Below are 25832 nucleotides of genomic sequence, written 5' to 3' on the forward strand. Positions count from 1 at the left end.
GTGTTTGGTCAATGATTTGCATCAGTGCTTGTGAGCCAGAATCAGGACTGCAGACTACACAGATATAAGGTATTATGGAAAGATTGGAAACACTAGTGTGAAAAAAGAAGCCGTGGGGTGAAACGTATGTTGGGGCTGAGGGTTGGAGGTTGTGACCGAGATCCATTGTTGCATACTGGTGTTTTATCTGTAATTGTAACATTTGTTAATACTATCCTGGTCATATATATATATATATATATATATATATATATATATATATATGTAATTGCATCTCTCAATAAATTACAATATCATCAAAAATTATGGACTGTTGCTCAGTTGTCAAAGGTGTTTTCAGATGAATAAATTTTGCGTTTCATTTGGAAGGTCCCAGAGTCTGGAGGAAGAGCGGAGAGGCCACTGTACACAATCCAAGCTGCTTGAGGTCTAGTGTGAAGTTTCCACAATCAGTGATGGTTTAGGAGCCATGTCATCTGCTGGTGTAGGTCCACTGTGTTTTATCAAGACCAGAGTCAGTGCAGCCGTCTACCAGGAAATTCTAGAGCACTTCAGGCTTCCCTCTGCCCACAAGCTTTTTGGAGATGGAATTTTCATTTTCCAACAGGTCCACACTGACAAAAGTACCAATACCTGGTTTAATAACCCCAGTATCGCTGTGCTTGACTGGCCAGCAAACTCACCTGACCTTAACCCCATAGAGAATGTATGGGGTATTGTCAAGAGGAAGATGAGAGACCCCAGACCCAACAATGCAGACAAGCTGAAGGCTGCTATCATACATCGATAACACCACTGCAGTGCCACAGGCTGATACCTCCATGCCACATTGCTGCATTGATGCCGTCATTCATGTAATAAGATAAGATAATCCTTTAATAGTCCCACAGTGGGGAAATTTCAGTATGTTACAGCAGCATAGTAATACAGGTACAGGATAATACACAGTAATATATTACAGACGTAGGCACACATATGCTGAGAAGAGAAGATATACTAGGAGTCCATAGCAGCTAAGGAATGGAAGAGAAAGAAGGAAGACTTCATAATCATTAGTTTTCTGTGCGGAGTGATCTTCGCTTGGAGTGATGAAAATTATACAGCCTGGTCGCGGGTTGGAAGGAAGGACCTCCGATAGCTCCTTCTCACACTTGGGGTAAAGCAGACGGTCACTTACAGTGCTGCCAAGTCCCATCAAGGTCTCATACATGGGGTGGGATTTGTTCATCCGCATGGAGGCCACCACAGACAGTATCCTTCTGTCACCCACCACCTGTACTGGGTCCAGGGCAGTGGTGAACCTAGCCTCTCTGCTGCCTGAGGCGGACGATCAAAAGACGCCCCCCCCTCCCCCCCGTATTGAGTCGGGGGGGTTGTTTATCTTTTGATCCTCCGCCTCAGACAGGGGGGGGATTGGGGGTGCTAGCAGTACCATTACAATAAATTACAACATTACAATAAATACAATGCAATGTGATATTTTGTCAGTAATACTCACAGGAGATGTCCTCCCACATTCCCCGTCTCTTTCCTTTGGACCACCATGACCACTTCTTCCAGCTGTGACTTGACTCTGTAAAGTTTGAAACACAGACATCTTTGACTCCTCACTTCTCCACACATCCAACCCATATATATATATATATATATATATATATATATATATATATATATATATATCTCACAGCAGCCCCTGCAGCCTATATTATGCCCCACAGTGGCACAATAGACTGTGGGGCTTAAAGGGATTCTACCATTAAAAAACTTTTTTCTGTGGCCGCAATTGCGAGCATGCGCAGTCGGCTCTACTAGTGTAATAGCTGACAGAGGTGACGCTGCTGAAGAAAGTAGGGGAGGATCCAGCAGAAGAAGGAGGCAGCGCAGGATCTTGTTCTCGGGTGGGGACGCCCTTGCACTTTCAGCGCTGAAGCCCGCCCCCATCGCTGCCAGAGAACTAATTTACATACCGGTAAAAACTGGTATTACTAGGGAACGGCGCGGCGGAGATCCCATCTAAAGGTAGGAGACGAATAGCCTTTCTAAAGGCTATTCCGACGTGTTAGCCACAGAAAAAAAAAGTTTTTTAATGGTAGAATCCCTTTAATAGAGGTTGCAGGGGGGCCGCTGTGGGGCATAATAGAGGTTACAGGGGCCACAGTGGACCCTTCAAGCTCTATTATGCCCCACAGTTGCACACCCATGAACTATTATTATACTCAGGGGTCTTTTCAGACCCCGAGTATAATAATCGGATCCCCAGGGGAGGTGAGGGAACATAATAAACACTGTTACTCACCTCTCCGGGATCTGATGTTACTCCTACCAGGCTTCGGGCCTGTATGGTAATGTGTCAGACGTCACGTGGTCTGGGATATTACCATATAGGCCCAAAGCCTGTGCTAGCAGTAACATATAGGCCCAAAGCCTGTGGTAGCAGTAACAGCCTGTAACCATACAGGCCCAAAGCCTGTGCTAGCAGTAACAGGCTATTACTACTAGCACAGGCTTCGGGCCTATATGGTAGTATCCCAGGCCACGTGACGTCTGGGCATTACCATATAGCCCCGAAGCCTGCTAGGATTAACACTGGATCCCGGAGAGGTGAGTAACACTATTTATTATGTTCTCTTACCTGTCTGGGGCTCTGATTATTATACTCGGGGGTCTGAAAAGACTCCCGAGTATAATATCAGCGGCAGTGGGATCGCGGCCTGGCCCGGGCCTATTCACTACTGCCCGCCGCGGCCTAAAGTACAAGGGGAAGCGGGGGCGGCAGTGAGCAGGTCCGGGTTGGTAATAGGCCGCTGCCTGATGGTAGATACTCCAGCAGGCAGCGGCCTATTATAAAACAAAAAAAGAGTTATTATACTTACCGACCGACCGCTGCTGATGCTCCCGCATCCTCTTCTCTCACAGGACGTCTGTGTATCAGCGTAGGCGGCGTCATCACGCCGCCTACGCTGATACGTAAATGTCTGAACCAGCGCTGGTTCTGAGGTGGGGAAAAAAAAAAACCGCCGGGCTGCCGCCCCCCCCCCCCCCCAGACCGCCGCCCGAAGCGGGCGCTTCACATCGCCTCATTAGAGGCGCGGCCCTGGTCCAGTGGGCCCCCCAGGACAGAGCTGGCCCTTCTGATCAGCCTGTCAAGTCTATTTATGTCCCTGGTTGATATACAGCAGGCCACACCGAAAAAGATGGCTGAAGCAACCACAGAGTTGAAGAAGGCCCTAAGAAGTGGCCCCTGGTCTCCAAATGCCCTCAGCCTCCTGAGCAGGTAGAGTCTGCTGTGGCCCTTTCTGTGCAGCGCCTCCAGGTGATAAGCCTAGTCTAGTTTATTATTGAGGAGCACACCCAGATACTTATAGGTCCTGACTATCTCAATGCATGTCCCTTGGATCTCCACCGGGGTCGGAGCACTTCTCTGTTTACTAAAGTGCACCACCATCTCCTTGGTCTTCCCAGCATTAATCCTGAGCTGGTTCCGCTGGCACCACTCAACAAAATCCCGGTTTAAGTCTCTGTATTCCATATCGTTGCCATCGGTGATAAGGCCTACTATTGCATAGTCATCGGAGTACTTCTGTAAGTAACAGCTGGATGAGTTGTGCCTAAAGTCAGCAGTGTACAGTATGAAGAGAAATGGGGCAAGAACTGTACCTTGTGGTGCCCCCGTAGTACAGATCACAGTGTCAGACACACAGTCCTGGGCTCTTACATACTGAGGGCGGTTTGTGAGGTAGTCTAGGATCCAGTAGGACAGGTGATGGTCCACACCACCAAGGTTCAGCTTCTCCCTCAGTAGCCCTGGATGAATGGTGTTGAACGCACTGGAGCTCCCACCAAGTATTGAGGGCGTATACTGGACAGACTTTTCATTTGGCCAACATTTCTGTGTTAAATAACTTTTTTTTTACAGTTGTTCTTATATAATATTGTAATTTTCGGAGATAATGACTTTTGGGTTTTCCTTGGCTGTAAGCCAGAATCATCAACATTAACAGAAAGAAACACTTGGAAAAGTTCCCTCTATTTGTAATGACCCAGTATAATATATAGGGTTCACTTTTTCAATTGAATTTCTGAAAAAAACAACTTTTGATGATGTTCTAATTTATTGAGATGCAGTAGTATATACTTTATTACAAGACTGACTAGCCTGCCATTTGACTGTCTTATATATTGATACATCATTGTTATTCATTAATATCTATAGCATTATATATATATATATATATATATATATATATATATATATATATATTATATACTATATCACCTTGCATGTTTTATATTTATATCCTCATTTTGCTTTATAAACTTTATTATTTATTATATGAATTAATTATTTATGATTTGTAAATTTATTTTTATAGGCAGTTCACATTCATTTAAGACATTTTTGGATATGTATAGTTACAACCTTCCCTCTCATGTCTGTCGTGCTTTCAATAGGATACTGATATTTTACACATTTTGGCTTATTTACTTTGATATTTAATAAATTTATGAATTGAATTATACTTTGTCATTTGTCGTTGTTAATTATGGGTTTAGGTTAGGGGACATATATATATATATATATATATATATATATATATATATATATATATATGACATGATATAATTTATTTGTATTTCCAAGTCTATGGGAAGTAACTTAAATTTGTTAGGCTTACTGGTGTGACTAAGGCCTAATACAGTTCTTCTAATAATGTTCCCCTTGCTGTGTGGTGGGAATATCTCTACATTACACGACTTCCTCTATTTCACATTTTTATCCATCCATTTCTAATGCTAATGTTATCCATCCATTTCTAATGTTGTTGGGAGTGATGGTGTCCATGTGGGTAGTAGTCATTGCCTGTGATGTTATTGGGAGTGATGGTGTCCATGTGGGTAGTAGTCAATGCCTGTGATTTTGTTGGGAGTGATAGTGTCTATGTGGGTAGTAGTCATTGCCTGTGATATTGGGAGTGATGGTGTCTATGCGGGTAGTATTCATTGCCTGTGATTTTGTTGGGAGTGATAGTGTCTATGTGGGTAGTAGTCATTGCCTGTGATGCTGTTGGGAGTGATAGTGTACATGTGGATAGTATTCCTTGCATGTGATATTGGGAGTGATGCTGTCCATGTGAGAAATAGTCATTGCCTGTGATGTTGTTGGGGGTGATAGTGTCTATGTGGGTAGTAGTCATTGCCTGTGATGTTGTTGGGGGTGATAGTGTCTATGTGGGTAGTAGTCCTTGCCTGTGATGCTGTTGGCAGTGATGGTGTCCATGTGGGTAGTAGTCCTTGCCTGTGATATTGTTGGGAGTGATGGTGTCTATGTGGGTAGTAGTCATTGCCTGTCATGTTATTGGTAGTGATAGTGTCCATGTGGATAGTAGTCCTTGCCTGTGATGTTATTGGTAGTGATAGTGTCTATGTGGGTAGTAGTCCTTGCCTGTGATGTTGTTGGGAGTGATAGTGTCCATGTGGGTAGTAGTCCTTGCCTGTGATGTTGTTGGAGGTGATAGTGTCTATGTGGGTAGTAGTCCTAGCCTGTGATGTTGTTGGGAGTGATAGTGTCCATGTGGGTAGTAGTCCTTGCCTGTGATGTTGTTGGGGGTGATGGTGTCCATGCGGGTAGTAGTCCTTGCCTGTGATATTGGGAGTGATAGTATCCTTGTGGGTAGTAGTCCTTGCCTGTGATGTTGTTGGGGGTGATGGTGTCCATGTGGGTAGTAGTCCTTGCCTGTGATGTTGTTGGGGGTGATGGTGTCCATGCGGGTAGTAGTCCTTGCCTGTGATATTGGGAGTGATAGTATCCTTGTGGGTAGTAGTCCTTGCCTGTGATGTTGTTGGGGGTGATGGTGTCCATGCGGGTAGTAGTCCTAGCCTGTGATGTTGTTGGAGGTGATAGTGTCTATGTGGGTAGTAGTCCTAGCCTGTGATGTTGTTGGAGGTGATAGTGTCTATGTGGGTAGTAGTCCTTGCCTGTGATGTTGTTGGGGGTGATGGTGTCCATGCGGGTAGTAGTCCTTGCCTGTGATATTGGGAGTGATAGTATCCTTGTGGGTAGTAGTCCTTGCCTGTGATGTTGTTGGGGGTGATGGTGTCCATGCGGGTAGTAGTCCTAGCCTGTGATGTTGTTGGAGGTGATAGTGTCTATGTGGGTAGTAGTCCTAGCCTGTGATGTTGTTGGAGGTGATAGTGTCTATGTGGGTAGTAGTCCTTGCCTGTGATGTTGTTGGGGGTGATGGTGTCCATGCGGGTAGTAGTCCTTGCCTGTGATATTGTGAGTGATAGTATCCTTGTGGGTAGTAGTCCTTGCCTGTGATATTGTTGGGAGTGATGGTGTCCATGTGGGTAGTAGTCCTTGCCTGTGATGTTGTTGGGGGTGATGGTGTCCATGCGGGTAGTAGTCCTTGCCTGTGATATTGTGAGTGATAGTATCCTTGTGGGTAGTAGTCCTTGCCTGTGATATTGTTGGGAGTGATGGTGTCCATGTGGGTAGTAGTCCTTGCCTGTGATATTGTGAGTGATAGTATCCTTGTGGGTAGTAGTCCTTGCCTGTGATATTGTTGGGAGTGATGGTGTCCATGTGGGTAGTAGTCCTTGCCTGTGATGTTGTTGGGGGTGATGGTGTCCATGCGGGTAGTAGTCCTTGCCTGTGATATTGTGAGTGATAGTATCCTTGTGGGTAGTAGTCCTTGCCTGTGATATTGTTGGGAGTGATGGTGTCCATGTGGGTAGTAGTCCTTGCCTGTGATGTTATTGGGGGTGATGGTGTCCATGCGGGTAGTAGTCCTTGCCTGTGATATTGTGAGTGATAGTATCCTTGTGGGTAGTAGTCCTTGCCTGTGATATTGTTGGGAGTGATAGTGTCTATGTGGGTAGTAGTCCTTGCCTGTGATATTGGGAGTGATGGTGTCTATGTGGGTAGTAGTCCTTGCCTGTGATGTTATTGGGAGTGATAGTGTCTATGTGGGTAGTAGTCCTTGCCTGTGATGTTATTGGGAGTGATAGTGTCTATGTGGGTAGTAGTCCTTGCCTGTGATGCTGTTGGTAGTGATGGTGTCTATGTGGGTAGTAGTCCTTGCCTGTGATGTTGTTGGAGGTGATGGTGTCTATGTGTGTAGTAGTCATTGCCTGTGATGTTGTTTGGAAGTGATATTATCCTTGTGAGTAGTAGTAGTCCTTGCCTGTGTGTACACAGTGCGGGCTGGCTGGTGTGCACAGATTATTTGTGAGTGCAGTGACAGGGTTGTGTGAAGTCTCTGGCTGATATTTGGGCACTGTGACTTTTATAGGAGCAGTGTGAGAAAGCTGTAACCCAGCTCTCCCTCCCAGGATCCCCGCCCCCTCCCTCCAGTCATTCCCAGCACAAGCAGGTGCAGGGGAGGCGGCCCCTTTAAGAGAACCTGCTTGGGATCTGTACCGGGTGTAAGGGAGAAGTTCACCGGAAGAAACGAGGGAGTAGAGGGAAGGGAAAGCCCAAAGAGAGACTGGGAAGGTGGAAATGAAGGAGAGAGGGAAAGGGGCAGCAGCAGCAGCCAGTGCAATGGGAGGGCCTGGCACAGGGTGCAAGGGCTGGAGGAGGGTCTGACAGGGGGAGGCAGGCTCTGGGCAAGCACTCAGGTCTCACTCTGCAGGAGGTGACACAGGATCTGCACTAGGAAGCGATCTGCACTCATGGGATCTGCAGGATTCCTTTGGGATCAAGTTTAGGCTGCTGAGGACCCAGACTGGTGCCGGCACTGAACTCTATGCAGCAGCTGGGACACAGGCAGGAGCCTCATAGAGAGATCACTGATCCCAAATCCTACCCCTGTGATCAGCACCAGGGACAGAACCAGCACAACACGGACCTGGGTCAGAGCCGAAGTCCTGAGGAGGATGAGGATGGTCCCGGCTGCGGTCTGCCTGCTCCTAGGGCTGTGCCTGGCATGCTATGGCTTTAATGTGGACACCCAGTTCCCGGTTATAAAGCAGGCGGGGGTACCCGGAGGGTTATTCGGGTTCTCAGTCTCATTTCATCAGCAGAGTCAGGGGCAGCAGCGCTACCTGTAAGTATTAGGGCAGGGGCACGAGGGGTACACACCTGCAGTATGGGGGCATTTCTGGGGTAATAGTGTCTATACAGAGGAACATGTCACTGTGGGGGGCTTCAGGGTGTAATGGCAGGGGTATCTGTTCATACATTAGTACGTGTCATGGAGGGGTATTCATTATAATATTCAGATATAGGCACCAGTGACAGTGACCTGGCTGTTTTCACAATGTGCACATGATTCATTCTTTCTTTTCTTCTCTTTTCTTTCTTTCTTTCTTTCTTTCTTTCTTTCTTTCTTTCTTTCTTTCTTTCTTTCTTTCTTTCTTTTCTTTTCTTTTCTTTTCTTTCCTTTTCCCCCCATATAATTGTTCTTTTTATCTCTCTACTATCTATCTCATATTAATTGCTCACTCACTCTATCTATCTATCTATCTATCTATCTATCTATCTATCTATCTATCTATCATCTATGTCTCTATTGATATCAATTGATCTTTCTCTATGTCAGTTGATCTTTCTACCTTCATATCTGATTTATTAAATACCTAGCCATACAGACAATACATGGGTATAAATAACTATACATACATTTATACTAGTGATATTGATGTAAGCTATAGCATTGACCTTGCTTTCTATCTTTCTATGGGCACCTATGTATAAACTAGCAATTGAATAGATATAATAATGATAGTTGTAACATCTATGATACCAGCTAGAGTGGATATGATCTGCTGAGACTATTAGTTGTTATTATAATGTATCAAACACAAGGCAGACTGATGAGTTGTGAACAATATCATCATGTTGTACTCGGCATCCTGGACATGGATCTAAACTACAGTATGTGATCATTGCTATGAGCAGATGTGGAATGAGATAGCATCTGTTAAAGCAGGGTTCTCTAACCTGCGTCTCTCCAGCTGTTTATAAACCGCAACTCTCATCATTCCCAGACAACCGTATGAGAGTTGTGGTTTTGGAACAGCTGGAGTTACAGGTTGGAGAACACTCTTTTGGAGTAACATGTTAAACTTAAGGGAGGCATTCATTCAGTGTCGGCTGGAGGTGCCTGGGGCTCACCGGGTAAATTGATTAAATAAATGACACCCTTTAACAACCCCTAGGAAATATATCATGGTACCCTTCAAATTTGGGTGTTTTCTGCTGGACCATTATTTTGTTAGAGACTAAGCTCACCGGATGATCCACTGGTACACTGGTGGGTCAGTGTGACACTGTATGCATTGCAAATACTAATAAAGTGGTACTTAGAAGGTGTAAGCCGTAGTAAACATGGAGGCCATGATTTTTCCCATTGTAAATTCTTCTAAGAATTACTAGTGGAGGATGTTAAAGAGTTAATGCAGCAATTATTGCTGCTTTGGTAGCTACATTGGGGAATAACTTCTTACTTCTTGTGTGTGTGAGTGAAGAGTATATAACTAATATCCTAGAGTTGTGTAACACTGGTGGCGGGAAAGAGTTTAATGTGCAATACACAGCAGACTGGCACAGAAGGGGTTAATGTACAAGGCTTTGGCATGGGAGGGGCTCCAGGAGATGTTCCCTGAACAAGTAACTGAAAAGCTTTACTTTCTTCCTCCTTTGTTCATCTCACCTGCAGATAAGAAAGTTTTATAGTGCCTGCAGGGCGGGATGTGCAAATAGCTGTGTACAGACCAATGGTACACACTGACACAGCAGTGCACAAGTCACATGCCAGGGTAGTAGACGGCGGCGAACTTAGAACAAGGCAATAAAAAGTATATTATATATTATCCGTATTTAGATCTCAGTACAATCCTAGGTAACTATGTGATCTAAGTTCAGAGCCTAAGATTAAAAGAGTTGTCCAAGAGCCCAAATTAATGGTTTATCCCTAGGAGATTTGGTTGGGGTGTGACACGTGGCCCCGCATTGATCAGCTATTCTGAACATGCAATAGCTCATTTATTTTGGGTCTTGGATGTCTTTAAAACTTGGACTTTACTTGTTATACGGATCCTGTTTGGTGGTATACAGTGTCCAACTAGGTCCATGTGCTGTTGTATGATGCCTCCATAAAGCATATTCTTACCTGGAAGTAAAATTTGTGGATCTCAGGCTGCCAATCAGCAGTACACAGAAATACTAATATATACCACGTGCATGAGCCTTAAGGCCTTATTCACACGTGGGCCATCAATCAACCATAGTGGTGAGGTAGCGAATCGGTGTGGGTTATGACTTGTCGCAGCAGTGTTACGAATACCGGCCTAATAAAGTAAATTGAGGACAACCCCTTTAGAGGAACAGTTCTAGGGAGTGTTCTTACAACTGTTTCCACAGAAAACTGCATGTGTACAATGACATGTATATAATGCAGATGTACCTTTTCTATGTTTTATTCATTTATTCATTTTATTCTGAAAATAATTCTACATTCTAGCCAATGGGGACAATAATAAAAGGAAAATATCACAACATAGAGTGCAGTTCAGCATTAGCGGATCATAGGATGCCAGAGAGGGGCGCCCAGACCCTGCCCTCACTTGCGGTGTGGAGAGGATGGTGGAGCCCGGCCTGGTGTGAGCGGTGTGCCACTGTGACAGATGCTGTGTGCATGTCACTGCAGCCGCAGCATCAGGTGGTGACGTCCGGCTTCACCGTGTCCTCCCGGCACTGGGACATGCAGCCTGGCTGCTGACAAGCTTGTGCACACCGACAATCACTGCAATCCCCAAGTCAACCCACATCTCGACCCCGTCACCATCCTCTCCGAATGAGGGCAGGGTATGGGCGCCCCTCTCTGGCGTCCTGTGATCCGCTGCTCCTTTACACAGCTCCAGTGCCAGCCAGCATCGGGCCAGCAGTCAGCAGTTCAGCATGTCCCGGTGTCTGCGATGGACCGATAACGGAAAAGTACCAAAAAGCCTCCCATTGATTTCAATGGGTAGCGCACGTATGCCGGCACCCATAGAAATCAATGGGAGCTGCTTTTTACACGCTCATTCTGAACGAATTTTACGTTCAGAATGAGCACAGCGTAACATCGTGTGAAGGCTCCCTTACATGGTCATAATAATAATAATAATAATACATTTTATTTATATAGCGCCAACATATTCCGCTGCACTGTACAATTTGTAGGGTTCAAATACAGACAGATACATAACAAAGAACGTCATTTCACACAATGGGACTGAGGGCCCTGCTCGCAAGAGCTTACAACCTATGAGGTCATCTAACCACTGAATGGCCAGCTTATTATACAATCAACTAATATTTCTTTTGTAGAGACCAAAATGTACTTCGACAGTGTTAAAGGGGTTGGCCAGTTTCAGACTAATATTGAGAGACAAATATTATTGTTGGTATAATAAAAAGTTGCACAATTTTCCAATATACTTTCTGTATCAATTCCTTACAGTTTTCTAGATTTTCGCTTGTTTTCATTCATTCTGCTTTCTCCCATTGGATAAAAGAAATCAGTCCCTGGTCATGTGACTAGCACACAGGTGCACAGCTCATTACTAGGCAGATGTCTGATTATTGTGCTGTGACTATAATGAGCTGTGCACCTATGTGTCCATCACATGACCATAGACTGATTTTAACCACTAGGAGTAAGGGAGCGTTCACACTACCGTCTGTGTCCGACAGGTAGTGTCCGCTCCTAGTGTCCGTTCAAAATCTGGCACGGATATTAGGAGCGGACACTACCCAATCGCCATTTAAATAAATGACAGGTGTCACGGACACAGCTAGTGTCCGCTCCTAATGTCCGTGCCAGATTTTGAACGGACACTAGGAGCGGACACTACCTGTCGGACACAGACGGTAGTGTGAACGCCCCCTAACAGAATGAATGACAGCAGGCAGAGAACTAGAAAACTGTAAGGAATTGATACAGAAAGTATATTGGAAAATTGTACAACTTTTTATTATACAAACAATTTTACATTTCCCTCTCAATATTGGTCTGAAGAAGCCAACCCCTTTAATAACTGGCTACATCAAAGTGAGATTGCTAGAAATATTCAGATCTCTTGGGAGATCCCATTCACCCGAATTATAGACTACCGCAGCCAGGGATTGGCGGAGATTTCAGCTATAACTTGCTCCAGTTTTCCGGTGTAAGTTATAGTAAATCTGATAGGCCACAACATTCCCGCTGTGGCCTGCCTAGATCCCTACCCTGCTTCATCCATTTTTATAAAACTGGTGAATGAAAAGTCACAATTTTTGCTTAGAGATGGCTTGTGACAAAAAATGTGACTTTTGACCTGCCATTTTATACCAGATAGCTGGAGTACAAGGTGTGATAAATCTGCTCTGTTGTGATCGATCACTAAGCTAAACCTTTGATGAGACCGTCTCTTTAATAAGGAAGCATACAGACCTTCAGATATAAAATTATTTCTTCAAGGATGTCCCTAATACATAAAAACTGATGTGCATAACATTATCTGAATAGAGCCTTAGACTAGTAGAGGACTATGGATGAAGACATTTAGAGGTATAGTTTGGGGACACCTCCTTAAAGGACACTCCAGGTCAATATATCCGTATAGTATGTTATGCCTAGTGAAAAAACTGGGGGGATTAATGCATATACCGTATCTTTGTCTAACCTTTGCCATACTTCACCACTTCTGACCCATTACTAAAAATAACAGTATATCAGTATTACCTGACGTGCTCCTTCCAATATTCCACAACTGTGCCGGACAGATTTCATTATAGGACATGCACTTTTGTCATACTTGACCCTACCGAGACAGATTTTGTGATTATTGTGTTATGTTATTAGATTATCTGTGTACGTTGTTTTGACTGCTGTGTCTTATTAGCAAATTCCTGGTCTCTGACCACAGTCCTTCTGTCTCATGATAATGGGTGATGCCCTCCCCTGCTTCCTGCGGAAGTTTTTGTGTCTTCCAGTATGCCCATTTTGCCAGGATGCTACCGGAAGTGTTGATAAATTCAGTGCTTAGGTCAAAGATTAACACTTTGTGAATGAGTGGACTTCAAGCAACACATTAGAGAGTTGCATTAATGGGATACGGAAGTCAACAGTTGCCAAAAAGGTGTGCAAAAAGATAGTGACTGATGAGAGAATGCTTGTCCCCACTATATAAACAGAATGCTATTTTAAAGAAAGAAACCAAGTAAAGAGAGCGCTAAAATCTGTATCATGGCCCAAATATAATATATTGTTTATAGTGTGTGTATATATATATATATATATATATATATATATATATATATATATATATATATATATTAGCTTGTTCTCTATATAAAATCTATAATTTTGGATGACTTTTAGCGAGTTTTTACTGATATTTGTAGCTGCAGTATACTCTATTTACCTGTGCAGTATATAGGAGTGAGTATATAGGTGTGTGTTTAGTCTCCATTTCCTGCCACGCATTCCATAGATTCTTGAAGTCTTCTCTCAGCACCTCCCTTCTGAACATACCTCATCTCTGAGAAAATCTGTGCCCTGTGGGGCAGAATTCATTCATTCAGTCTCCCTTTAGCAAAAGAAAGTAATGCTGGTGAGGCTACACCAGGGTGCGGATCACACTCCTGGCAGCGTCTACAGTACATAGAGACAATAGGACTAAAATCCCATAATCCTTTAGAAATTATACAATAACCACGTTTCTGAAAATTGTTTCCTAAGTCCAATGGAGTACATCAGCTTAAAGGGCCCCTGTCTGATTTAATGTTGCTAAAATAGAGGAAAAATGTGACATTTTCTCTCATGGCGTGCACTTTTTATTCATATACACACAGCAAAAGTACACAGATTCCTGTAGAGATCTGAATGAGCTTTTATCACAAGTGAAGGATTTCTCCAAGGTTGGGTTAGGCAACGCCATGCATGTTAAACAGATATAGTGTGGTACCCCAATATGGATCTCCTCTATTAGAGAGTCAACTGTGGCTCCATTGATTTCTTTGGGTGCCAAATACGTTGACAGAGTGGTAATGGTTGTTGCCATTTTGTAGAGGTACATTAGATGCCTGTTGTTACTATATTAGGCAAAGGCTGGGAACGTTGAGTTGCAAACAATGTGGGTTCTTGATTGGTTGGTTCTTGCTATTCAATGACAAGTATCTCAACAGTCATAAATTACTGGAAGAGCATGAATGAAGGATTTCACTAAGGACCATGGTTAGGTTAGATGATCCTTTGCATGATATAGTTGGGTACCCCAGTTTGGACCTCATCTTTTAAGCCACGCTTAAAATGTGGTCATGACGCTGGAGCACATCTCCATGGGTGTTGTGACTGGAGGTCTCACCATCTGCTTTACTCTGGGAGAAACTATAAACTGCGGCATTGAGTCCTGGTCCGATGGTTTTAGTTGACTCACGAATTCCAGTAGACGAGTAAAAACCTGTGTACAAATGAATGTGTAAATTGGAATGACAAGTGAATTCCAGCTTGTGAATCTCATTCACCTAGTGTAAGGACTGTTTGTAGACAACCCGCAAGCTCTGTATGGTCAAAGTGTTGAATTACACACACGTCTATTATTAAGACACCCCCATCCTATGCATTCAAAGTCTGTTTTATGCCAGGTGCAACCTATCGAAGGTGAAATATAAAGAATATTCACTAAGGGTATAGATTAGAGATGAGCGAGTAGTGTTCGATCGAGTAGGTATTTGATCGAACAGTCGAATATTGAGGTCTGCTCGAATCGAATTTTCAAATATTTCACTACTCGCTCATCTCTACTGTATACGTTTTTGTTTTTTTTTAATGCCTACGTTGTCCTAGTTCCTGTCCCACCTTCCCTGCATAAGTTATTGATGTAAAAAAAGCGCCAGGGAAGTTGGGAGGGGAATCCAATTTTTACTGCGTTTACCGTGTGGTATTCCACCGAGTACGAGTATTTCGAATACCGGCCAAAGTAAGGAATGCCAGTCTTAAAGGAGAATGAAGTTTAGAGTTTAGACCCGTTAGAGGGCACCTCAGCTGTGGGTAGTGGGCTGGTGAATTTCATTACAGTCATCCTCATACTAAATTGATCTCCAAGTGCAACAAATTTTTACTCTGTGTGCAGCAGAGCAAACTAAAATATGGCGGGTCCCTTTAAGAGTCTGCTTTTGGATTTTCAAGCTTTGTGATCCGGGTAGTCCTGTTTATAGCTATAGTGTCTCCTGCTGCATTACTATTGATTATTTCACTTGGTTAGTGCAGTTATTGAAATAAAAAAAGATTAACTAGCACCGCTCTATATTATCCACATTCTTCTGTATAGGATATCATTGTGACCTTTGGCCATCATGTGCTCCTTATTTTGAATGGCAGCCATATAAAAGCCGCCTTCTATAGACCAGATTGTACATAGGGTGTGGCAATAGTCAGGATGCCAGAGGCACTTTACAGCCATCATTTACAATAAAAGAGTATGTATACTTTTTCACAAATTGTCATGTGTATACAGTTCTTTTGCAGAATTATGTGTTTCTAGGGTTACAGACTTATATGGTTACAGACTACAAACTAACCCTTTTTAATCCAATCATGCAGCTATGCTTAAGTCCACTGCCTGTCTAAGTTAGGCTGGTTGCAGATGAGCATGGCCATGTTCAGTGTGTTATCCATGTATTTCATGGATAGCAGACTGACCCATTCATTTCAATGAGTTCGTACACACGTGCATGAATTTCACTCTCTTGTACAGGCCAACAGCCCGGGCCACAATATATAGAACAGGTGTTATTCCTGTCCTATGTTGCGGCCCTTGCTTCCGTGTCTCCTATTCATTTAATGCAACCAGCCTAAGAGATAGCAACGGGGAGTTTTATGACTTACTTGTTTTACATGGTGCCTGGACTCTACAGAGGTGTCAGTGTATTTACTTCTTACACCTGCTTATTCAGTGCCTATAGATGTACTATATGTATAAACTATACAGCTGTCCTTCCTCCCTAGCCCAATGTCTGTCCTTGTAGCCCACAGATCACGTCTGTACTTATCATGTTGGAACACGCTAAGAAAGGGGGAGGCAGAAGTTGTCTCAGGAGGCATTATAGACTTCATTCAGCTTCCTTATCTCTAGTCAGGGGTCAATGTGAGTTCCTACTGAGTGCTGTAGACATATCTTTGTGCATGGTGTAGCCGACACTTTGTTCATGGGACATATCTTGTTATCTGCTCTGTTTACATATATGACAGATAAGACTATATATATATATATATATATATATATATATATATATATATATAATCACAGGACTACAGTTACAATAGACCGTCAGAATATCTGTCATGTCAATGGCCCCCATTCACAGACATTGAAATCAATGCGCCTGTAAAAAAAAAAAATGGCCGATTTTCATGTGAATAATAGGGTAAGACAAAAATAAAAAAACAAACAGATCTAACAAAGTCATATAACTACACAAATGCAAGGCAATAGGAATTGTGCTGATCAGCCAGGGTCCCAGGAGGTCAGAACTTCATTTCTTAAAATTGGATACTCTATCATAAAGCTAGGGCAGAAATGTTAAAGAACCCCTTTAAAGCTGATACAGAAAAATAGCTGAGCAAGCCCCTTCATTAGCTTGCAGAATGGTAGTGTAGGTCGCGCCATTCTCCAGGTTGCTGGAGATTTGATATGCCATAAGCAATATATATATAGAATACTTTGGGTAAGAAAATCAGCATTCAGAATACTGCATCCACTTTGCAGAGCTGCTTCCTCTTATGAGTTAGAGGTTGGCGTGTCCTCAGTTTGCCCAGTGCGCTGTGTATAGAATTGCTGAAAACCATTTTCACCTGTCCTTGTCTGCCCAGTACATCAGTACCCGCATAAGCAGCACTTATCTTTATTACTGCTCTGATGCCTATCATGGAAATTACCAATGAATTTGGACTATTTATGCATTGCAGAATATCCTTGCACTTCAAGGTTAGCATCTCTGAGAGTCTATGATTTAGTTTAGTGCCAACCTGCTATATGCAGTGCCATACATAGAAAGGATATGCCCACCACGTTTTCCAATGAGTACTGGCATATGTTACGCATGGTCCGACCCTAAGGTTTATACATTGCTGGCATTATGGTATATGCCGCTTTGATGTGTGTATTGCTGTCACATTGTGGTATTATTATATATGTTATTTGGCACCTATAGTGTGTAGAAATTGCTATGTCTATTCTCTGAGTAACTGCCCGTCATTGTAGAACTAGCAGCAAGTGTGCGTTGGCACAACCCCAGCATGGCCTAATTCCTTAGTATTGTATGTCATTGAAGCTTGGCACAGCACCCATGCGAGCTGCCCATGCTCGCATTATGCTGCAGTGTATGGGAGGCTGGCACTGCCCGCTGTGTGTCACTCAGGGTGTGGTATGATAAGTGCTGTCTCCCGCTTCCTCTGATTCACCCCAGGCATGCCAGAAATCCAGGTAGCCTCCGGTTAGTCACCAACAAATCTATTACCGCTAGCCCCCACTGGGATCATTCACCTCATTAACCCCTTGTAGGGCAGAAATTCATATTATTCATATTATTCCCAGTAGGGGTATCCATCATAACTCCCCCACCCAGCAACAAATCAATTACACAACATTACAGGTGCTTTAAGGCAAGCATTGAATTAATTGTGCCAAAGAACAAGATATAACAGCTCCGACTCTGTACAGCTCTCCAGACGTTAACCCCCTCGGGTCGGAAGTATTTTATACAGACAGCTGCAACTCTATCATCTGGAAGATCATAGACCGCATGCACTACCCTGTGGTTATCCAGCTCTTGTAGCACTACATCTCCCAGTATGCATTAATAACTAGGATGCAAAGTTCAATAGGTATTAACCCTTTTTGTTACTGTCCTGGCTAATTTGTAGCAATTCCATGATTTGTTTGACACTCATTCCATAGTCTACATTACCTTGGACTATACATCCCAGCTTGCTTTGGCAACCAATAGCAAGGGCGTGGTACATACAGTATATCGCATATGAGCCCCAGCGGGGCCCAACAATACTTTCTATTGACAAATGCTGTAGGATCATTGTGACCATCTTCTCTGCTAGTAGTGGAAGGGGCTGATACGAGTGCTGTGCGCCCCTTTACTGTATTAGGGGTCTAGGGGAATGACGTACATATATTTCAGATATGTAAGGATTCATACACTTCTAGTATTAAATTCTTTTACCCAGACACATTCCTAGTATTGATGATTTAAAGCAGCAAACCTTATGTCTAAACACAGTATCTGCAAGGTGGGTGATGGCTGAGGATGGAGGGGCATAGGTATGGAGGAGAGAATAAATTATAGCTTGGAGTAGTATTATCTAGCCGGACTGTACAGAAACCATTTATCACCACTATTTGGATTTTACAAGGCAGGTATAAGGAGAATTCATACATATTCAGCATAGCTTGTTGTATTTAGGTGCATAGACTTACAGGGCATGAGTGGGAGATGCCATGTAGCTCACCAGAGCGTATTTATACAGTTGGGACCTCCCTAGAAGTTGGACTCATATCCCTTCATCATAGAGCATGTGCTCGAGGATTAGATATAAGAGGAATATCATCCTGAGACGTCTGCAGTTGCTCATGAGGTGTGCACTGTAATGCAAGGCAGTTCTGTTATGTGTCCATAGTATATAGTATTGTGCAGAAATTCTAGGCAAGTGTGGAAAAAAATGTTTTCCCAACTAGAAGTGTGAATAGCTTATTTTTGTCAGTTAATAAAATGAAGTGAATGAATAAATGAGAAATCTAAATCCCATCAGTATTTGGTGTCCTGAAAGTGATGATATGGCCCCCACAGAGCCCTGGTCGCAACATCATCCAGTCTGTCTGGGCTTAAATGAAGAGATAGAAGGATTTGAGCAAGTCTACACCCACAGAAGATTGTGCTTAGTTCTTAGTTAGGAACAACCTCCCTGCCAAGTTCCTACAGAAAATGTACACGTGTACCTGGGTGAATTGATGGTCACACTAAATATTGATTTTATTTAGATTCCTCTTTTCTCCATTCACTTTGTATCTGTTAAGTGACAACAATAAACTCTTTATACTTCTATTTTGCATACCCACCTAAGGGCTCGTTCACACGGAGTAAACGCGGCACGCAATGTGCCGCGTTTACGGGACGTTTGCGCCGCAATTTTGACGGTGCATGTTTGCGGTAGCGTTAACGCTGCGTTAAAGCGGCGCTAACGTGACCGCAAACATACACCGTCAAAATCGCGGCGCAAATGTCCCGTAAACGCGCCACATTGCGTGCCGCGTTTACTCCGTGTGAACGAGCCCTAAAACTTTGGCACAGGACAATATATGCATCCTAAGTAAACGCATAAGTAAATGCATCCTGTAATAATATAGATATAATATGTTAATATAATAACACTATTGCTTGTCTCTACAGAATGCTGTCTGGAGCTCCCCAAGATAAAGCACCCCCCAATGTGAATGTTAACAGAACAGGAGCCGTCTATGCCTGTCCCATCACAATGTCCAAATCTGACTGTTTCAGAGTCTCTGTTGATCAAGAAAGTGAGTTTGGACATCACCTGTCTTCTGCTATGATACTATCTATAAAGCATTAATGGGATACCCGGCTGCAGCATTAAAGCAATATGTCCACAGGTGACCCTCTCTGATCCTGGTGGAAATATGGTTATTGAAAGGGAACCTATCATAAATCTAGAGTAAACCTGGGCAGATTCCAGGAAGGGCAGGGGGACTAAGTTTTAACAGAAGATCATTCTACTACCCTGACATTTAGTGATTGCGTGTATTCCTATAAAATTTCTATTCTGGAGCATCTTTTCTTAGAACCCTGTATCATTATCAACTGTGTGTTTCTCCATTACTCTTGTCTATAGGGTTTGTCCATATACAGTATGACACTTTCAGTACTGATTGAATAGGATCAGACTTTGTAGGGACACACCCTATAGATAAGAAGGGTGGTAACTAGAGATGAGCGAGTAGTATTCGATTGAGTAGGTATTCGATCGAATACTACGGTATTCAAAATATTCGTACTCGATCGAATACTACTAGCTATTCGCAGTAAATATTCGATTCAGAGCCAGCGTTGATTGGCCAAATGCTATATAGTGTATAGCATTCGACAAATCAACGCTGGTTCTGCAGCAGGCTCGTCCTTGCTAGTCAGGAGAGCTGGCAGCTTGCTGTTACGAGGGAGCTTACTTTTTCTCATAGGAATGAATTGACCAGTGTTGATTGTCCAGTGTACAGCATTCCGCCAATCAAAGCTGGTTCTGCTGGAGGCTCGTCTTTGAGGAGGCGGAGTCTAAGATCGGACCACAGCAGTCTCCATTGTGGTCCAATTTTAGATTCTGCCTCCTCACAGACGAGCCTCCGGCGGAACCAGCGTTGATTGGCCGAATGCTGTACACTGGCCAATCAACGCTGGTCAATTCATTCCTATGAGAAAAAGTAAGCTCCCTCGTAACAGCCAGCTGCCAGCTCTACCGACTAGCAAGGACGAGCCTGCTGCAGAACCAGCGTTGATTTGCCGCAGGCTCGTCTTTGCTAGTCGGGAGAGCTGGCAACTTACGGTTACGAGGGAGCTAACCTTTTATCAGTGCAACTGCAAGCGCTGTGCAGTTAAAGCGCACGGAACCCATAGACTGTAATGGAGTCCGTGCGCTTTAACTGCACAGCGCTCCTCCTAAACACTCTCCTCCTGCTACTCGTGGACTTGGTGACTCTCCTTTAGTCGAATAGTGGTTTCCCCTGAAACAAGCATTTTTTCCCATAGACTACAATGGGATTCGATATTCGATCGAGTAGTCGAATATTGAGGCTCTACTTGAAATGAATCTCAAATCTCGAATATTTCACTGTTCGCTCATCTCTAGTGGTAACACCTGGCAATTATTTTCATACATTTCCTAGAGGATTAATAGAGCATCCATATAATGCAGTGTTCTAAAGAAAGATGCTCCAACTGTGAGTTTTATGTAGAATTAATTTATCTACAACATGAATCTCACCCAAGGCCTTAAATACATCTATGTGAAAATCTGGTCCCTGAATGCTGCTCTCGGGACAAAAGCTGCAGGAGGCTTTTCAGTTTATCAGAAGTAGCATGGTAGCGTTAATAAGATGTAGCAGAGCTAGGTTTGTCAGCAGTGTCAAAGCTAAGTTGGTCATTGGGTGCAACCCATGAGTTATTTGTTATTTGTAGATATCATGGGGCATGAAAGAAATGGATAGTTGATAGGGCAGCATGGTGGCTCGGTGGTTAGCACTGCAGCCTTGCAACGATGGAGTCCTGGGTTTGAAACTTGCCAAGGACAATATCTCCAGGGAGTTTGTATGTTCTCCCTGTGTTTGTGTGGAATTCCTCCAACACTCCAAAGATGTAATCATTGGAAAATGTGGGTTGTGAGCCCTATGTGAGACAGGGACTCACAATGTCTGCAGAATATCATGGTGCTAAATAAATAATATATCTTATATGTTCAGATGGTGATGCCACATTACAATCATGAACCAAACAGTGACTGTGGAACATTTATTAAGACTGGTGGTTTTGTATGCCAGTCTTAATAGGTGTGGGCATGGCTGGATTTATGAAGAGTCTCTGACCTCTGAATATATTGATATTTTGCACTCATGTATCCCAGTGTTGGCTCCTTTCAATTTAGTAGTGTAAATATGACATTATTATGGCTGTGCCTGGAATTCCATGAGTCAGGGGTCTACAAACCTGATGTTTCTCAGCTGCTGGTACAACTCCCGCATGTCTCCAGTCTGTAGGAGGTGCAGGGTAATGGGAGGCATCAACTGACAGCTGAAAAACAGCAGGTTATCATCGACATTAGACTCCAACCTGATACTCTCTAGCTGGTGCACAACTATAACTCCCAGCATGCCCCGAATTCCTGTTTAAAGAGATTGTACAATGCTTTATTCCAGAAACAGTGCCACACCTGCCCACAGGTTGTGTGTAGTATTGCTGCTCAGCATTATTCACTCTGTGGGAGCTGGATAATAGGACCCAGATTTACTAATACTAAGTCAGCATAAGCTTAGACAGTTTACAAATCCTCTAGATCAGGGGTCAGCAACTTATTTTGTCTTGTGTGATGATATTTTTAATAAAGTCAAAGATGAAGCAGTTAGTGTGCCGTGCAGTAATTGTAAGGATATCAACTTTATTAGATGAGAATATAATGTACACCACAATAGTAACCAATTAACTGGCTAATTAAACTTTCATTTATATGCCGATATACGCGCGCTTCCCATTGAAATCAATGGGCTCTGTTTTGAAGCCCCGCGCTCGGACACGTGTATACATGTCTAAATGAGTGGCGCGCTTATGCCGTGTGAAGGGGCCCTAAGGCTAAAGCCCTATGTACCAGCCCACAGAAAACACAACACTTGGGGCCCCAACCTAAATGTGACTTTTTTTTATTGTAGATTGTGAACCCCATATAGGGCCCACAATGTACATTTTTCCCTATCAGTATGTTTTTTGGAGTATGGGAGGAAATCCACGCAAACAAGGGGAGAACATACAAACTCCTTGCAGACGTTGTCCTTGGCAGAATTGAAACCCAGGACTCCAGCGCTGCAATGCTAACCGCTGAGCCACCGTGTTGCCCCTACGTAAATGTGATTCTTGTCCATGACTTTTATGTAAAGATGATTCTTCTCTGGTGCATACAACTTTTGGCTGCGCACAGTACCAAGAGTGATCTGCAGTGAGCCAGCCAACATATCATACTTCATCATGTCCAGCTGACATATCGTACTTTACCATGTCCACGTGGCATATCGTACTTTACCATGTCCAGTTGACATATCGTACTTTACCATGTGAAGCTGATATATTATACATTACCATGTTCAGCTGACATATCGTACTTTATTAGTAACAATAATCTTTCTTTATTTAGCGCCAACATATTCTTTAGTACTTTACAATCAGAGGACACATGAACCGGCAACATGAGACATTACAATGTGACAAAGAAATAAACATATCAAACAATAGGAGTGAGGGCCCTGCTCACAAGAGCTTACAGTTTGAGCACCTTGTCCAGCTGACATACAGTCCTATGAAAAAGTTTGGGCACCCCTATTAATCTTAATTATTTTTAGTTCTAAATATTTTGGTGTTTGCAGCAGCCATTTCAGTTTGATATATCTAATAACTGATGGACACAGTAATATTTCAGGATTGAAATGAGGTTTATTGTACTAACAGAAAATGTGCAATATGCATTAAACCTAAATTTGACCGGTGCAAAAGTATGGGCACCTCAACAGAAAAGTGACATTAATATTTAGTAAATCCTCCTTTTGCATAGATAGCAGCCTCTAGAAGCTTCCTGGAGCTTTTAATCAGTTCCTGGATGAAGGTATTTTGGACCATTCCTCTTTACAAAACAATTCAAGTTCAGTTAAGTTTGATGGTCGCCGAGCATGGACAGCCCGCTTCAAATCATCCCACAGATGTTCAATGATATTCAGGTCTGGGGACTGGGATGGCCATTCCAGAACATTGTAATTGTTCCTCTGCATGAATGTCTGAGTCGATTTGGAGCGGTGTTTTGGATCATTGTCTTGCTGAAATATCCATCCCCGGCGTAACTTCAACTTCGTCACTGATTCTTGAACATTATTCTCAAGAATCTGCTGATACTGAGTGGAATCCATGCGACCCTCAACTTTAACAAGATTCCCGATGCCGGCATTGGCCACACAGCCCCAAAGCATGATGGAACCTCCACTAAATTTTACAGTAGGTAGCAAGTGTTTTTCTTGGAATTCTGTTTTTCTTGGACGCCATGCATAACGCCTTTTTGTATGACCAAACAACTCAATCTTTGTTTCATCAGTCCACAGGACCTTCTTCCAAAATGAAGCTGGCTTGTCCAAATGTGCTTTTGCATACTTCAGGCAACTCTGTTTGTGGCGTGCTTGCAGAAGCGGCTTCTTTATCATCACTCTCCCATACATCTTCTCCTTGTGCAAAGTGCGCTGTATTGTTATCCGATGCACAGTGACACCATCTGCAGCAAGATGATGCTGCAGCTCTTTGGAGGTGGTCTGTGGATTGTCCTTGACTGTTCTCACCATTCTTCTTCTCTGCCTTTCTGATATATTTCTTGGCCTGCCACTTCTGGGCTTAACAGGAACTGTCCCTGTGGTCTTCCATTTCCTTACTATGTTCCTCACAGTGGAAACTGACAGGTTAAATCTCTGAGACAACTTGTTGTATCCTTCCCCTGAGCAACTATGTTGAACAATCTTTGTTTTCAGATCATTTGAGAGCGGGCTGTCCATGCTCGGCGACCATCAAACTTAACTGAACTTGAATTGTTTTGTAAAGAGGAATGGTCCAAAATCCCTTCATCCAGGATCCAGGAACTGATTAAAAGCTACAGGAAGTGACTAGAGGCTGTTATCTTTGCAAAAGGAGGATCTACTAAATATTAATGTCACTTTTCTGTTGAGGTGCCCATACTTTTGCACTGGTCAAATTTAGGTTTAATGCATATTGCACATTTTCTGTTAGTACAATAAATCTCATTTCAATCCTGAAATATTACTGTGTCCATCAGTTATTAGATATATCAAACTGAAATGGCTGTTGCAAACACCAAAATATTTAGAACTAAAAATAATTAAGATTAATAGGGGTGCCCAAACTTTTTCATAGGACTGTATCATACTTTACCTTAGCTTTAATTTAGAAGTTTTAGCTTAAGTTAGATGCACCAAGCTGTACCGAGACGCGCCAAAGATTCTCCACATTTATGCCAGTGTCTTGCTAACAACAATAGCATATCTGGGCCTGTGTGTCTATGGAAATTGTCAGTCTAGATCATAAAACAGACCTTACTCTAAAAAACTGAATATTACAAATAAAATGAAATGGTTCAATGCATGATGGGTATCGTAAAATTAATAGGGATTCATCGGTAAATCCTGGATCGTCCAGGATTAGACATAAAGGGTTGGCCTTTTTCCATTACCATTAGGGGGAGTTCACGCGGAGTAACGTGCCGCGTGATGTGGCACGTATACGGCGTGTGAGACTTTGCGGGCCGTATACGCTCCCATTCATTTCAATGGGAGTTAGTCTTGTATACGCCGCGTTATTTTGCGGCCGCAAAATAACGCGGCGTATACGATCCAGGATCCCATTGAAATCAATGGGAGCGTATACGGCCCGCAAAGTCTCACACGCCGTATATTTGCCACATCACGTGGCACGTTATTTCGCGTGAACTCCCCCTTACCATGTTTACCCATAGGTAGTGTTGTATTGTATTGCAGCTGAATCCACAATGGCCAAGAGTGGTGTCCTTTCTGGAAAAATTTCAAAACAACCCCTTATTGCATTATGTTCCTTATAGAACAGACTGAAACTTTTGTTTGTTTGACATTCTGATATTTTCTGTGCAGACCTGCCTGGCACTAATGTTATCGAGGACATGTGGCTGGGAGTTACATTGGCATCACAGGGACCTGGAGGTCGGGTGTTGGTAAGTATATAGGTGATGGCCTAATCTATGTTAGGGTGCATTCACACTGAGTAAACGCTAGCTTATTCTGTAGAGTAAAATTCCACTTGTAAATTTTGCTATCCCATTGACTTCAATGACATTTTACAGGCATATTTTTTACAGGCGTATTTTTTACAGGCGTATTTTTACACTTGTAAAAAAACATCATTGAAGTCAATGGGATAGCAAAATTTACAAGTGTAATTTTACTCTACAAAATAAGCTAGCGTTTACTCAGTGTGAATGCACCCTTAGATAAGAAACTCCTAA

The 25832-nt window shown here is 43.0% G+C and overlaps 1 protein-coding gene across 2 annotated transcripts in view; it reads left to right on the forward strand.

Moving 5' to 3' along the window:
* Nucleotides 1–7391: 7391 nt before the first annotated feature.
* Nucleotides 7392–25832, forward strand: part of ITGA3 (integrin subunit alpha 3) — a 53025-nt gene continuing 34584 nt past the window's right edge. For both annotated transcript variants that reach the window (XM_075278262.1, XM_075278263.1), the window contains exons 1-3: nt 7392–8048; nt 19430–19557; nt 25462–25541. In XM_075278262.1, the coding sequence (XP_075134363.1) occupies nt 7879–8048; nt 19430–19557; nt 25462–25541 (378 nt within the window). In that variant the 5' untranslated portion in view covers nt 7392–7878. The remainder of the gene's footprint in view (nt 8049–19429; nt 19558–25461; nt 25542–25832) is intronic.

Source organism: Leptodactylus fuscus, chromosome 6 (genome assembly GCF_031893055.1).
Source record: "Leptodactylus fuscus isolate aLepFus1 chromosome 6, aLepFus1.hap2, whole genome shotgun sequence".
Lineage (NCBI taxonomy): Eukaryota > Metazoa > Chordata > Amphibia > Anura > Leptodactylidae > Leptodactylus > Leptodactylus fuscus.